The sequence below is a fragment of the Entelurus aequoreus genome, linkage group LG05, assembly GCF_033978785.1.
Source record: "Entelurus aequoreus isolate RoL-2023_Sb linkage group LG05, RoL_Eaeq_v1.1, whole genome shotgun sequence".
NCBI classification, from domain to species: Eukaryota; Metazoa; Chordata; class Actinopteri; order Syngnathiformes; family Syngnathidae; genus Entelurus; species Entelurus aequoreus.
The window spans coordinates 13,726,705-13,741,885 of NC_084735.1; the positions used below are offsets into that span (position 1 = coordinate 13,726,705).

The 15,181-nt window shown below is 40.4% G+C and overlaps 1 protein-coding gene across 1 annotated transcript; it reads left to right on the plus strand.

The window, feature by feature from the left end:
- Positions 1-14: 14 nt before the first annotated feature.
- Positions 15-12,066, plus strand: LOC133650200 (uncharacterized). Its single transcript, XM_062047152.1, has 4 exons — positions 15-164; positions 2,595-3,037; positions 9,179-9,248; positions 9,320-12,066. The coding sequence occupies exons 2-4, from the start codon at positions 2,753-2,755 to the stop codon at positions 11,788-11,790; spliced, it is 2,826 nt and encodes a 941-aa protein (XP_061903136.1). The 5' UTR covers positions 15-164; positions 2,595-2,752; the 3' UTR covers positions 11,791-12,066.
- Positions 12,067-15,181: the final 3,115 nt, after the last annotated feature.

Consider the following 15,181-nt stretch of genomic DNA (forward strand, 5'->3'; position numbering starts at 1 on the left):
TCTAATGCGCTCAGCACACATGCCAGGCAATTGGTGGAAACTCTTGAAGTAAAACCCGCCTTTCGTCGTATTATCCAATCACCGTGCGCGCCGTGTGGTGTTTTACTTCCGGTTCAACGACGGAGCCTGAACGCACCGCCGTGTCGATGTTGGCCATTACTCGGGTAAAACTACAATATTATCGTTTTTAAAAGATACTGGGCGTGCCTGCGTGTTCTTCGTTTTAACATGAACTGTACGATTGGCGGCGGCGCTAATTAGACAATATTCGATGTTCGGACTGTTGTCTTTGATGCTAACATGAGCGGCTAACAACAACGCGCTGTTGCTAGCACAATCTCGCTTATTTCGTAACGTAGTAATGTTTAACACACTTGTTTCTAGCAGCTTATAACTTGCTTTTTGCATGATTGAATTATTGCATTTCAATAAGTAAAGGGTTAGCCAACGTTATGTATGATTCTTTATGGCAGTGTTTTTCAACCACTGTGACGCGGCACACTAGTGTGTCGCGGGAGATGATCTAATTTCACCTAATTGGGTAAAAAATATTTTTTGCAAACCAGTAATTATAGTCTGCAAATGATGTGTTGTTGAGTGTCGGTGCTGTCTAGAGATCAGCAGAGTAACCGTGTAATACTCTTCCATATCAGTAGGTGGCAGCCGGTAGCTAATTGCTTTGTACATGTCGGGTGTAGGTAAAAAGGTGTCTAATGCTTAAACCAAAAATAAACAAAAGGTGAGTGCCCCGAAGAAAAGGCATTGAAGTCTAGGGAAGGCTATGCAGAAGGAAACTAAAACTGAACTGGCTGCAAAGTAAACAAAAATGGAATGCTGGACGACAGCAAAGACTTACTGTGGAGCAAAGACGGCGTCCACAATGTACATCCCAACATGACATGACAATCGACAATGTCCCCACTAAGGAGGATAAAAACAACTGAAATATTCTTGATTGCTAAAACAAAGTAGATGCAGGAAATATCGCTCAAAGGAAGACATGAAACTGCTACAGGAAAATACCAACAAAACAGGAAAAGCCACCAAAATAGGAGCGCGAGACAAGAACTAAAACACTACACAGGAAAACAGCAAAAAACTCAAAATAAGTCAAGGCGGGATGTGACAGGTGGTGACAGTACACCTACTTTGAGACAAGAGCTATAGTGATGCATGCTTGGTTATGCTTTAAAGTCATATCCAACAATTGCGACAACGACTTTTTACTGTCAACTGGATTTCTGCTGGTGGTGTGCCTCCGGATTTTTTCAACGCAAAAAATGTGCCTTGGCTCTAAAAAGGTTGAAAGACACTGCTTTATGGTATATGATATGCTAACATTAGCAGGCAGCAGAGAATACTGAGTGATTTTTGGTCCATATTTAGCTTTATTCATTATTGACGCATTTCACCTTATGTTGTATATTTTCATATTAGATTTCCAGTTAATTTTATCGTTTATTACACCCAAATATTAGGATTTATGTACCTTTTCAATGACTACTCCATTTGTATGGGTTTTGTTACCGAATAGCATTTTTTTGTCGCTTTAATCTGTTATTTTCTTGTGTGTTCTCTCCATGACAAAATGCCCTTGCGTCCTCCAGCAAATAATACTAACTTTAAGTCCTTCGTAACTGAAAAAATGTCCTTTGTAAAGAGCTAGAACAATTTTGGTTCCGGCATTGATCCCTGGGGTACGCCACAAGATTTATTTAGACGTATGTTCGCTTGGTTAGGTAAAGGGGAACTGTCTATTTGTATGGGTTTTGTTACCGAATAGGAAATTTTGTGTCGCTTTAATCTGTTATTTTCTTGTGCGTTCTCTCCCTGACAAAATGCCGTTGCGTCGTTCGCAAATAATACTAACTTTAAGTCCTTCGTAACTGAACAAACGTCCATGGTAAAGAGCTAGAACAATTTTGGTTCCGGCATTGATCCCTGGGGTACGCCACAAGATTTATTTAGACGTATGTTCGCCCGGTTAGTTAAAGGGGAACTGTCTATTTGTATGGGTTTTGTTACCGAATAGCATTTTTTTGTCGCTTTAATCTGTTATTTTCTTGTGTGCTCTCTCCCTGACAAAATGCCCTTGCGTCCTCCAGCAAATAATACTAACTTAAAGTCCTTCGTAACTGAAAAAATGTCCTTTGTAAAGAGCTAGAACAATTTTGGTTCCGGCATTGATCCCTGGGGTACGCCACAAGATTTATTTAGACGTATGTTCGCTTGGTTAGTTAAAGGGGAACTGTCTATTTGTATGGGTTTTGTTACCGAATAGGAAATTTTGTGTCGCTTTAATCTGTTATTTTCTTGTGCGTTCTCGCCCTGACAAAATGCTGTTGCGTCCTTCGCAAATAATACTAACTTTAAGTCCTTCGTAACTGAACAAACGTCCTTTGTAAAGAGCTAGAACAATTTTGGTTCCGGCATTGATCCCTGGGGTACGCCACAAAATGTATTTAGACGTATGTTTGCCGGGTTAGTTAAAGGGGAACTGTATTTTGGGGGGGGGGATTTTTCCTGAAGACAAGAACACACATGTATTTTTTTGTTGTTGTGCATTCTAATTTGTATTAATTGTTTCGTTGCAGGTGGCTACCAATACTAACGGGAGTTCTCCATTCTGCCATTCTAAAAATGCATCCAAAAACCGCCAACAATACTTAATTTACATTCCGCCGCTTCCACTCGCAGTCTCGTACTGCCACGGCGTTAGCGAGAGGTAACCGAGCTTCTGCGATTATCAATCATGCCCCGCACGTGTCTTGTACGAGGGTGTGGTGAAAAGCCGAAAAATTGGTCTACGTTCAAATTCCACACGTTGCCAATGAAATTTCCAGACCGACTGAGACGGTGGATGCTGGCTGTCAACTTGGACCCGGCGACTTCGCTCCAAAGACTGAGCAAGAAGATAATTTGTTCTCAGCATTTTTTACCCGAGGACTATTTTGAATTTACCAGCTCAACTCAGACCACAAGTATTATGCTGAAAGATTCGGCCATCCCGTCGGTCAACATCCCAAGAGCGGACATTGTAAGTACTGTATGTGTTTGTTGTTGTCACGTAAAAGCATGGCGCCAGTGCTAGTTGCTCATGCTAGGACAGGGGTCGGCAACTCACAATGTTAAGAGAGCCATATTGGACCAAAAATACAACAACAAAAAAATCTGTCTGGAGCCGCAAAAAGTTAAAAACCTTACATAAGTGTTATAATGAAGACAGCTCATGATGTGTCTATATTAGCCTACTATCAAAGTGACTTTAAAAGTCTTATATAAGTGTTATAATGAAGACAACACATGATGCAAGTGTCTATTTTAGCTAAATTAGCCTACTATCAAAATGACTTTAAAAGTCTTATATAAGTGTTATAATGAAGACAACACATGACGTGTCTATATTAGCCTACTATCAAAATGTCTTTAAAAGTCTTATATAAGTGTTATAATGAAGACAACACATGATGTAAGTGTCTATTAGCTATATTAGCCTACTATCAAAATTACTTTAAAAGTCTTATATAAGTGTTATAATGAAGGCAACAAATGACGTGTCTATATTAGTTATATTAGCCTACTATCAAAATGACTGTGTCGCAGGCTGAAGCAAATCTTTGTTGACAGAAATGTTGAAATGTAACATTTATTATACACATTTTTACAACATTGGAAAACATTAGTAAAACGGAGGTGTCTCAGAGGGTGAGATAACTCCTGGAAATGACTCTCTTAGAAGGGCCAGAGGTATAGATGTGTGTCCAAGTTAAAGGAAACATCTTCTTCTAATGGATTTATTACAATCTTTGCAAACTGGGTAACTTTTGCCGTGGCCTGGAACAAAAGGGTAACGTTTGCTGTGGTCTGGAACAACATGGCACACAAACCTATCAGAAATGCAGCCAATATTACATTCAGATAATATGTCATGAGACATGCAAATATAATGTAAGCACACATAAGTAAAATAAATGAAATGAGCTCAAATATACCTACACATAGAGCCATAATGATGCAATATGTACACACAGTTAGCCTAAATAGCATGTTAGCATGGATAAGCTTGCAGTCACGCACTGACCAAATGTGCCTGATTAGCACTCTACACAAGTCAATAACATCAACAAAACTCACCTTTGTGCATTCAGCACAGAATAAAACATTTGGTGGACAAAATGAGACAAAGAAGGAGTGGCATAAAACACGTCTTACTTTGGCAGCACGGAGAAAGTTGTACATGTAAACAAACTACGGTGAGTTCAAAGACCGCCAAAATTAGGACAAAACGGCGCTCGCCGAATACTCTCATCAGTGAAGTATGTTTAATATAAACAGTGGGATTTCTAACAATTAGGAAGGTTTACCACATTACAGATGTTTTATTACCCAAAATGAGCAATAAATAATACCATACCAGACTATAGAGCGCACCTGTATATAAGCCGTGTGTTGTGCCTCGGTGTGCATTGTTTACACAACGTGCGGTACGCTACTAAATAAGTCCGTGTGGAAACTCGTTCGGCACACGTCTGAACCTGAACCGAAACCCCCGTACCGAAACGGTTCAATACAAATACACGTACCGTTACACCCCTATTTTTTACTGAATATGACAGTAATGTTCTTAGAATTCTGAGATTATCAGAAAAAAGCAATAAAAATTTATTCAAACATAACTTTAAAACCAACCATGCAAAATGTCTAATAATGCCTGGAATAATGTGTTTTAACTAAAAAAAAAGATCTTTTGTAAGGTTTGCAAAGACACAAATTAGTTTTTTTACTCAATGTGACAGTATAACTGTCATACTAAATATGAAAGTTATATAGACATAACTCCAAAACCAAACTTGCCATATGTCTAAAAATGCCTGTGCTAATGTAATTGATTTTTACGAGAACCGGGTGTTTTGTAAGGTTTACAAATACAAAAATGTACGCCACAAAATGACCAGTTTGGCTAGATAGATGTTTTTTTACTCACGTTTTTGTCGTGGTTACGGCCGAAAATGAAACGTGTTTGCTCCGTAAAAGTGATGGATGGAATTGATGTCCTCGTTAAAGCATCTCGAAATGACGTCGCAATGAACAGCGTTGACGATGATGTTTTTTTATCTGTTAGGGGCGCTTGTTGTCAGCCGTCACTCACAGTCGCACTGCAAAATCCTACAGAACAAATAGTTATGTTGCTTACAGTCGGATTGGATTCTATTTTGTGGGCGGCATAGATTTGCTGTGCGCAGAGGCGCACACCTTAAAGGTAACGTTGCCGACACCCCCCAACAAAACTATTGTTTTTGTCGTCGCTCTCTTTGACCTTCTGTAGGGCGATGGTGCTGACGTGCAGCTTCTTCATTGGCCCCGCCTCCACTGGGCCCCTGACCAGGGCGTCGCCTTGGTTACCGCGGAGCTGGTGGTGCAGGATAATAATGTTTAAAAAATGGCCAAAATATGATAAATATTGTACACATTGTCATGGTATTACGTTATGTACACACTTACAGCATTTACTGTAAATACAAGGTTGATGGAGGTCTTTGACGTTGTTTTCGAGGGCTTTGAAAGCGACATAGGTGACTCCTATTGCTCTAATGTTAGCTTCATCTAGCGCAGGGGTGTCAAACTCATTTTCATTGAAGGGCCACATCGCAGTTATGGCTACTCTCAGAGGGCCGCTTTTAATAGTGAGTATAAAATGAATATGGATAAATAAGGATGATATTATTACACAATTCCATCCATCCATCTTCCTCCGCTTATCCGAGGTCGGGTCGCGGGGGCAGCAGCCTAAGCAGGGAAGCCCAGACTTTCCTATTATTATTATTATAATTATTACACAATTGCTTATGTATTTTTTTTTTAAAAAGAATTTTTCCGTAGAATTTACCGTTTTTTTGTTGTTTTTTTAAAAGCATATTACTGGAAAAAGGGTACCACCATATTTTACTGTCAAATTCTGGTGACAGGGCAGATGTTTTTTATTTACTGTAAAATCTATGGTTGTTGCTGTTTTAACCTCTAAAGCAGGGGTCCCCAAACTACGGTCCGCGGGCCGAATCCGGCCCGCCAGTGTCCAAAATCAGGACCGCGGGAAGTCCCAAGTATAAAAAAAAAAAAAATGTAAAAATTAAAAAAAATATTTTCTTATCCACTTTGTACCGCTTGCTACTCACGGTGTCTCCTAGCCGCTCAGGCAAATCATATTGTCTAAAAATGCATTTTCTCATCGATAACGTGACATCGCGCGCTCGGAAAGTGCGCTATATATATCTAATATATATATATATATATCTAATATATATATCAAATATATATATCAAATATATCTAATATATATATCAAATATATATTTTATATATATCAAATATGTATATGTATGTATGTATATATATTTATGTATATATATATATATATATATATATATACACACACACACACACACACACACACACACACACACACACACACACACACACACACACACACACAGCCCGGCCAAATTGTTTCAACCCAATGCGGCCCCCGAGTCAAAAAGTTTGGGGACCCTTGCTCTAAAGGCGTAGTGGCCACATGCGTGGACAGCACCTTTTAGCTTTTATTTCCAAAATTGTGTACACTACTGAATTGGGGTCTTATGGGCGCTTATGTGGACACTTATACTGCCATCTGGTGGTGTCAGAAGAGTATAACATTCAATGAAATTTGGAGAAAAAAAAGTATAAAAATAAGAATTAGGATATCACATAACATGAAGGACACGTTTGTGTACTTATGGACTAAGTACTTCATATCAAAAGATGATTCTTAGTTTTTATTCTAATTAGGGTCCAATAAGCCCAAATAGCAAAGAGAAATAAAAAAAAAGCATGTAAACAAACAGCTTGGGCCTTAAGAGGTTTTAAATATAAAAATTTTACTCTTTTTTTATTTTTTGTTTTTATTTTTATTTTTTTTAGGGTAAAATTCTGGCATTTGTTTTGTTTTTTTTAACCGTAAAATACATAGTTATTTTTAAACAATGTAAAATTGAATGGATAACTTGCTTTGAAATCATAAGTCAATCAGATATGTGTTTTCACTCTAACAAAAAAAGTTTGTAATGTATGATAGTATAATATTTGTTACATTATTAGGAAACATGAAACCTAAGTTCATTAACATTACAGGTTATAACTACTTTCCAACCTAAACTCATACAAATGTAACGAAATATTACATTATTGATGTGAAAAACATTATTATTACAGATTCATACAGATATTTAAGCATCTCTTTTTATTTTAGGAAAGAAACGTGTCATTTGTTACTTCATATATGATTGAATAAAAATATATGCAATTTCATGCATTACATGTATTTTGTTTTCTGTCAAAATAAAAAGAACAAATACATTTGAGGTACTTTATTGACGCGTATTGTTTCCAGGCTTTCACGGGCCACATAAAATGATGTGGCGGGCCAGATCTGGCCCCCGGGCGTTGGGTTTGACACCACTGATCTAACGAGTATCCGTAGAATCCTAAAAAAAAAAAATACGTATGTGTTCTTGTCTCTTGTAAGGATTGTGAATGATAGGCAAAATAAAATAAAAAATGGTAGTTCCCCTTTAAGACCAACCCTCTGAAGCCATACCGTTCTAATGTATGAAGATATTTTGATTAATTGTGTTAAATGCTTTTGTTAAATCCATAAACTCTTGTTTACAGTCTGTAATCCCTTTCTTTATATCCAATAATGCCATCCATGTTGAGATGTTGGCTCTGTATCCGTATTGGTTCTCCGCGAGGGTTCTATTTGTATTTATGAGTTTGTCCAAATTGTTTAACAATTTTTCAATGATTTTAGAAAATTCTGGAAGTGGTGAAACAGGTCTATAGTTTATAAACTGGTGTCCAGTTGTATAAATCGGTACGACTTTTACTATTTAGTTTGGAATGATAGATTGTTGATGAACGCGAGAGGTTCTGAAATCTCTTCAATAACCTTTTTTGTCGTTCCCAAATCAATTATGTTACAATCAGTTGAGGTCTTGGAATCACATTTATGTACAGCTTTATGTTTACTCTGTCGTTATTAAAGCTTTCAACTAGTTTGTTTATCATCTTTAATGTTTCAGTCTAAGAAATATTGAGGGTAATTATTCCTTGCATCATTTTTAATGTTACTATTCAAGATGCCCCTTTTCTTCATGTTCGTAGTATGCTTGTTCTTATACGTTTTGTACTTTGTTTGTGTTACAAAATGTTTTATATTATCTATTCTTCTTGCTGCAAGCATTTTTCAGTTATTTTGCATCCATGGTTGATTGTTCTCCTTTTTCTTCTTACTAAGTTGTTTCCATGGACAATGTTTGTCATGAAGCATCATGAAAGTATTAAAAAAATTGCTATATGCTTCATCTACATCAATGGATCAGTGCCCAACTTTTCCACTGATGAGAGGCTTTGGGCCCACTTAAAATATTAACACTAAATTACTAATCTTACTCTTTATTTTAATTGTATTCAATAAATATATCTAACTTGCTTTAATTTGATAATGTTGTAAACTGTAAGCATGTGTTAGTCATAAGGATTAATATATAGTTAACATATACAACTAAGGCTTAGGTCAAGCTGATTAGAAAAAAACAAAACAAATATCACAAGGGATACAATAATGCAGTGCTAAAATAAGTACATTCTAACTAAATTATTAGAAATAATGTATATGTCTATTATCTAAACTGTCAATAAAATAAAAGGACAAATGAAAATACAGTTTAACCACTTTAGTCATAATTTTTGCGCTTAAGAAACTTCTCTATGACTTAAGCTCCAGACTTGTGGGAAAGTGGGGTTAGACAGCTGAGAAACACTGACCCCAATCTGACCAACCTAATCTCTGGTTAAGAAACACTGATCTCCATTATTTTCACTGTACACATAGTCTCAACGTTGTTATCTTAAAAGCAGTCATACTTTTCTCCGTGCATAGTCCTCGAAATGTCTTTTTTCTCCATTCATGTTCCTCTTCTTATAGTTTCCGTCATTGATTGTGAAAACTGGTGGATGATCACTGATGTCAGTTATTAGTATTGTAATATTCTCATCAAAATTATTAGTCAAAATACTATCAATATTGTTTACATTGTCTTCAGTTGGGTAACATTTAAGTCATTTTCTGTGTTTGTCTCCAGCAACATCCGGCAATGGAGAAGTTGATTGACTCTGAAGATGGGAAAGCGGCTGTAACTGAAGCTAATTTACGTAAGTACAAAGACATTCAGCCATTTTTGTACCAATATGGCCTATGTCAATTTAGACAATGTTGCTTTCAGGAGATGAGTATTATTGGAAGCTGGTTGCAGACTTCATTGGCCCTCAGTCAGGAGAAGGGTTGGACCTCGATAAAGACCTTTGCAAAAACAGACTAATGATTCAAGTGGGACTAATAAAGGAGGACCATAATTTCTCTTGGATCGCCGTCGTTGATTGGTTGAAGAGGGTTTTCCCGGCTTACCGGTCAGCAGACTTCCGGTCACTGATTGAAAGAGGTTCTACGACGATGTTGAGTTTGGAAGCTGAAGCCAGGCTGACGTTCCTGGAATCGTACGTCAACTTTAACTTTGTCGGCCCCATATGCGACAGCATCGGTGTTGAACGGCAGCATCTTTTGAAAATGAAAGACTTTTCCGAGCGGGCAAAGTCCATCGAAGTGACAAATGGCTTGATTCTGGAATTGAGCAACTTTGTGGCTAGGGAGAAGATTTCACCCATCAATATGGTCACTTGGCTTAGAAACTTCAACCCAGAATTCTGTAAAGATGGGAAAACTCAGAAAGCGTATAAATTCCTCAAGAGTAAGATAAAAAAGATAAAAATGTCGTATGTGAATTCCGAAACGAGAAGTCAGAGGAAGACTGTTGCCATGGAAAATGTTCTTCAACGTCCATTTGACCTGGTGAAGTCGAGAAGCGGCACCTTGGAAATGATAATAAACAGACGCATGAAAAAACGATTGCATCGTGAACAAATAATGGTCAAGGAGGAAAATGACCCCCATGACATTTCTCCTGTCCCATCTAAGAGGATGCGTCAACAAGCGTCACCCGGTGACGGAAATGAGGACGGCTTGGGCGCGTCCGACAGCGGGGGGGAACCTGAAAACCGAGACGACACCCTGCCGTCTCTGCTCGACGTGATGCTGCTGTCCGTTGAAAAACTAGCAAGTGTGTTTCACGGGCAAACCGAAGACTGCAAAAGCATTTCATTGGAGCTCCAGAAAAATCAGTATACGCTTACATGCAAGAATTGTCCGGCCATGGTAGAATTTGAGAAAGCGATCAACTCGGTCAGCGAACAGGTCTCCCTGGCCCCGCCTCTTTTGTTTTTATACCAAAACGCCCATTTCCTAGTGGACTTGCACAACGCCGTCGAGCACCACATCGTAGCGTTCGAGAAGGAAATTACACAGTCGACGGGGCAGCAGCTGGGCCGCGACAGGAGCCCGCTCTTTAAGAACATGGTGAACATGCCCGAGAGCGCAACGTCACGCTACGTTCACATGGCCCGCGACATCCTGTGCCCCGACAGCGCGAGCATGCTCAACTACAAGAAGCACTGGGCGGCGTTCTGCAAGGAGAAGAACAACCCTTCCAGGCTCTGCAGGGCGCCGGCGGTACAGTTCAACAGCTACTTCGAGGCAGCCGCCGCCCTCACTCACCATCACAAAGAGGTAGCAATTTTCTTCTTAGACATGCTGTCGCTCAACAACGACCAATGCCCAAACGTCCTTCTGGAGAGCGTCGCCGCCGATGCCAGCGATTCCGTCATCCAGAGCATCGTGTGCGTGCTCGCCATTGTCTACTGCAAAATAGTCGGCCCTTACTGGCAGCTCCTGAAGAGCGAAGGGGAGTACTCCCTCTTCAGCCAGTACCTGCTCTGTCTCTACCAAAAGTTCCTGGATTGGTCCAAAGATCCAGCCACTCTGCTGGAGCCTGAGGGAGTTGCCAATGTTTTCCTGCAATTCCCTATGCAGGAGAAACTTTTTTCCGGTGTGTATGATTTCTGTGGTGAGTGGCACACAAACCGGGACCTCATTCGGGTCTTATTAAAGCGGCTCTTAAAGGTGGTTGCTGGCGTCACCGAGGAGCACCTTAAAATGTTTCTGCCAGGAGGCACCTACTCCAAAGTCCCTTCCACCGATATCAACCGCCAACTGATAAGCTGCAAGTTCTCCACCCTGATAGTCGAGTATCCCTCCAACCCGCTGCAAGACTCCTCCCACAAGGACGTGTCATCGTCGGGCAGCTCGCAGGACGACGACCTGAGCTCATCCAACTCAGACAACTCTAGTGGCGGGCCAGCTAAAAACCAAGACGACACGACATTAAAGCCCGGAAAGAGCTACGTGAGACGTCCTGTTAAAAAAGCCTATCCGGAGAACATGGATCTGGATTACATCACCGACACCGTGCGAAAAAACGGCGGGCCATGCAAAACCCAGACGGATGTCGACAAACTGCTGCTGCGCATCAGCGACCAAACCAAGCTGGAGAGGCGGGAGGCGATACGCTGCGAGATCGTCTATCAGAAAATGGTCCTCAACAACTCCGACCCCAATCTGGATTACGCCTTTTGCAACAGCACCCAAATGATGCTGAAGCTGAAGCTGGCGCTGCCTCGCATCAAGCCGGGGTACTCTCTGGTTTGGGCCCCGGTAAAGTCGAAGATGGCAAAGCCCACCAATCAGAATGCGCAAGCCGCTGCTGCAAGCAGTCTAAGTGAAAAGCAGCCGACTCAACTTTAACACTTTGTGAGCAAATAATTTTTTTAAACACAGGGTTTTCATTTTTGTCTTTAGTATGATTTTGATACGTCACACTTTCTTGACTTGTATAATGCATCTCTGCAGATGTTTGATTTTTGATCATGATACTGCTCTCTCAAATTTTGACAGCTAATAATCATGAGAGCTGGAGAGAAATCTGTAAATGTATGTAAATATTATTTTTGCATATTCATATTTTTTTCTTCTGTCTCAAGATGATGTTGGGTCACAAACATTAAAGTTATTTTGGGTCAATGTGCCAAATCTTAATACATTTGTAAGACGATGAAAGCTAAACAAGAAACGAAAACCAAATCTCAAATGCAGGTGACAGTGAGTTCACCAGAGCTCCACTTTATTGTATCATCGTCTATCTGTGTTGACCCTGCGATGAGGTGGCGACTTGTCCAGGGTGTACCCCGCCTTCCGCCTGAATGCAGCTGAGATAGGCTCCAGCACCCCCCCCGACCTCGAAAGGGACAAGCGATAGAAAATGCAGGGTGGCGGGTCTCTCCCTTAGAGATAGGGTGAGAAGCTTAGTAATCCGGGAGGAGCTCAAAGTAAAGCCGCTGCTCCTCCACATCGAGAGGAGCCAGATGAGGTGGTTCGGGCATCTGGTCACTAGGGAGGTGTTTAGGGCACGTCCGACCGGTAGGAGGCCACGGGAAAGACCCAGGACACGTTGGGAAGACTGAAGCTGTGTCCCAATTCAGGGTCTGCATCCTTTGCAGTGCGCATTTGTGGGGAGCTGGTGTCATCGCGGTGCGCAAAGGCTTTCCTAATTCAAAAAGGTTCCAAGTGTCCTTCGAATGCAGCCGACAAATGTGTCCTTTTCTGCCATTAGCAGAAAGGTTGCATCCGTGTACACTTCGCGTCCTGTCATTTCCCGAGATCCTTTGCGCTCACATTTGTGAAAAATATTTTCAATAAGGCGACTATATGCAGAGCGGAAAGAGCGACTATAATGTGTAAGTATATTCTTTGTTTATTCATTTAAAACAGCTAAAAGCAGACACGTCAAGCTGGGGTGACAGTAGCGATAGACATTTTTGTTTAAAGGCCTACTGAAATGATTTTTTTTTATTTAAACGGGAATAGCAGATCCATTCTATGTGTCATACTTGATCATTTCGCGATATTGCCATATTTTTGCTGAAAGGATTTAGTAGAGAAAATTGACGATAAAGTTCGCAACTTTTGCTCGCTGATAAAAAAAAGCCTTGCCTGTACCGGAAGTAGCGTGACGTCACAGGAGCTAGGATTCCTCACAATTCCCCGTTGTTTACAATGGAGCGAGAGAGATTCGGACCGAGAAAGTGATGATTACCCCATTAATTTGAGCGAGGATGAAAGATTCGTAGATGAGGAACGTTACAGTGAATGACTTGAGAGGCAGCGATGGACGTATCTTTTTTTCGCTCTGACCGTAACTTAGGTACAAGCTGGTTATTGGATTCCACACTCTCCTTTTTCTATTGTAGATCACAGATTTGTATTTTAAACCACCTCGGATACTATATCCTCTTGAAAATGAGAGTCGAGAACGCGAAATGGACATTCAGTGCCTTTTATCTCCACGACAATACATCGGCGAAATGCTTTAGCTACGAGCTAACGTGATAGCATCTTGCTTTAACTGCATATAGAAACAAAAGAAATAAACCCCTGACTGGAAGTATAGATAGAAAATCAACAATACTATTAAACCGTGGACATGTAAATACACGGTTAATGCTTTCCAGGCTGGCGAAGGTTAACAATGCTGTGCTAACGACGCCATTGAAGCTAACTTAGCAACCGGACTGCACAGAGCTATGCTAAAAACATTAGCTCTCCACCTACGCCAGCCAGCCCTCATTTGCTCATCAACACCCATGCTCACCTGCGTTCCAGCGATCGGCAGAAGGACGAAGGACTTCACCCGATGCGTTTGGCGGCCCGGAGACGTAGGAAGTCAAGGTGAAGTCGGCGGCTAGCGCGGCTAGCGCGGCTAGCGCTCCAACAAAGTCCTCCTGGTTGTGTTGCTGTAGTCCGCTGCTAATACACTGATCCCACCTACAACTGTCTTCTTTGCAGCCTTCATTGTTCATTAAAAAAATTGCAAAAGATGTCCAGAATACTGTGGAATTATGAAATGAAAACCGAGCTTTTTGTATAGGATTCTACGGGGTACCATAACTTCCGTTACTCGGACTTCGTCACGCGCATACGTCATCATACCGTGATATTTCAGCCGGATATTTCCCGGGAATTTTAAAATGTCACTTTATAAGTTAACCCGGCCGTATTGGCATGTGTTGCAATGTTAAGATTTCATCATTGATATATAAACTATCAGACTGCGTGGTCGGTAGTAGTGGCTTTCAGTAGGCCTTTAAATATGAGACCCCGGCTATCGTAATGTTGCGTGTCTTCTGAGCTCTTTCCTCCTCTCTTTACCCCGAGGGAGTGCTGTATATCCGGCCATTGCAGACAGCTTGGTGCCTGGAGCTTTTTTTCAACGTTTGCAAGTGTTGGGTCTAAATGCTCTCAACACTACAATATTACAACTCTGTCCATGTGGTCCAAAACAGTGTTTGACTTACAGACTACAGGACAGACTCCTAATGCAGATTTTACAAAAAGGCTCTGCTTACCTTGATTTATGTTTTGGCCAAGTGAGTCTGTCCGGAAGAGTGCAAGAGATGTTCAATCCTCAGCGTGTCATCTCGGACTAAGCCCCCAAATTGTTGCGTCCGACCAGTATTCCCTCTCAGGGAATTAAAGTCACTGGTCAATCCCAAGTTTTTTCAGATGACATATATGCGGAGTAAGAAGGACCATCAAGACAGAATAGGAATATTATCAAGTTTTACTAAAGCTTTAGGAGACCAGCCCACATCAATACAGTCATACCGTCATCTCGGGATGGTCTAACATTCAAACGGAAGAGACAACTTCTTGAATACAAAGAAAGCCCCCACCCTGTCCAGAAAGGAATACAGCCTCATTGTTCTAATACAGATACGATATAAGGGAGTACTCCAACTCCTACATTAATTCGACCTTCAAGGTTGCGGACATAAGATACAAACACAGAAAGAGTACAAATGGAAAAACACTAGCTGCTCTAAACATGACTGAATAAAGAAATAACTCTTAAACATATATGCATTCTCCACACAAGTAAAGTCTAACATATTTTAATTTACTTTTTTAGACTGCAATAACTTGACTTAATTATGTTATATTAATGTCTGGCCGGACTAATGACGTATTGTAACGTGTCAACACACCAATATTAGTTATTACTGTTTTTTTGCGTACATTTGCATGTTATTTGAAAATGTTTACTTCTATTAATGATTATTGTGATCTTGTGTTTAACTTT

What these genes read in the sequence shown, in the direction of transcription:
- LOC133650200 (XM_062047152.1), top strand. Translation starts at nt 2,753, where the DNA reads ATGCCCCGCACGTGTCTTGTACGAGGGTGTGGTGAAAAGCCGAAAAAT. An exon ending in ACATCCCAAGAGCGGACATT is followed by an intron (nt 3,038 to 9,178) that starts GTAAGTACTGTA and finishes GTTTGTCTCCAG; the next exon opens with CAACATCCGGCAATGGAGAA. An exon ending in TGTAACTGAAGCTAATTTAC is followed by an intron (nt 9,249 to 9,319) that starts GTAAGTACAAAG and finishes TGTTGCTTTCAG; the next exon opens with GAGATGAGTATTATTGGAAG.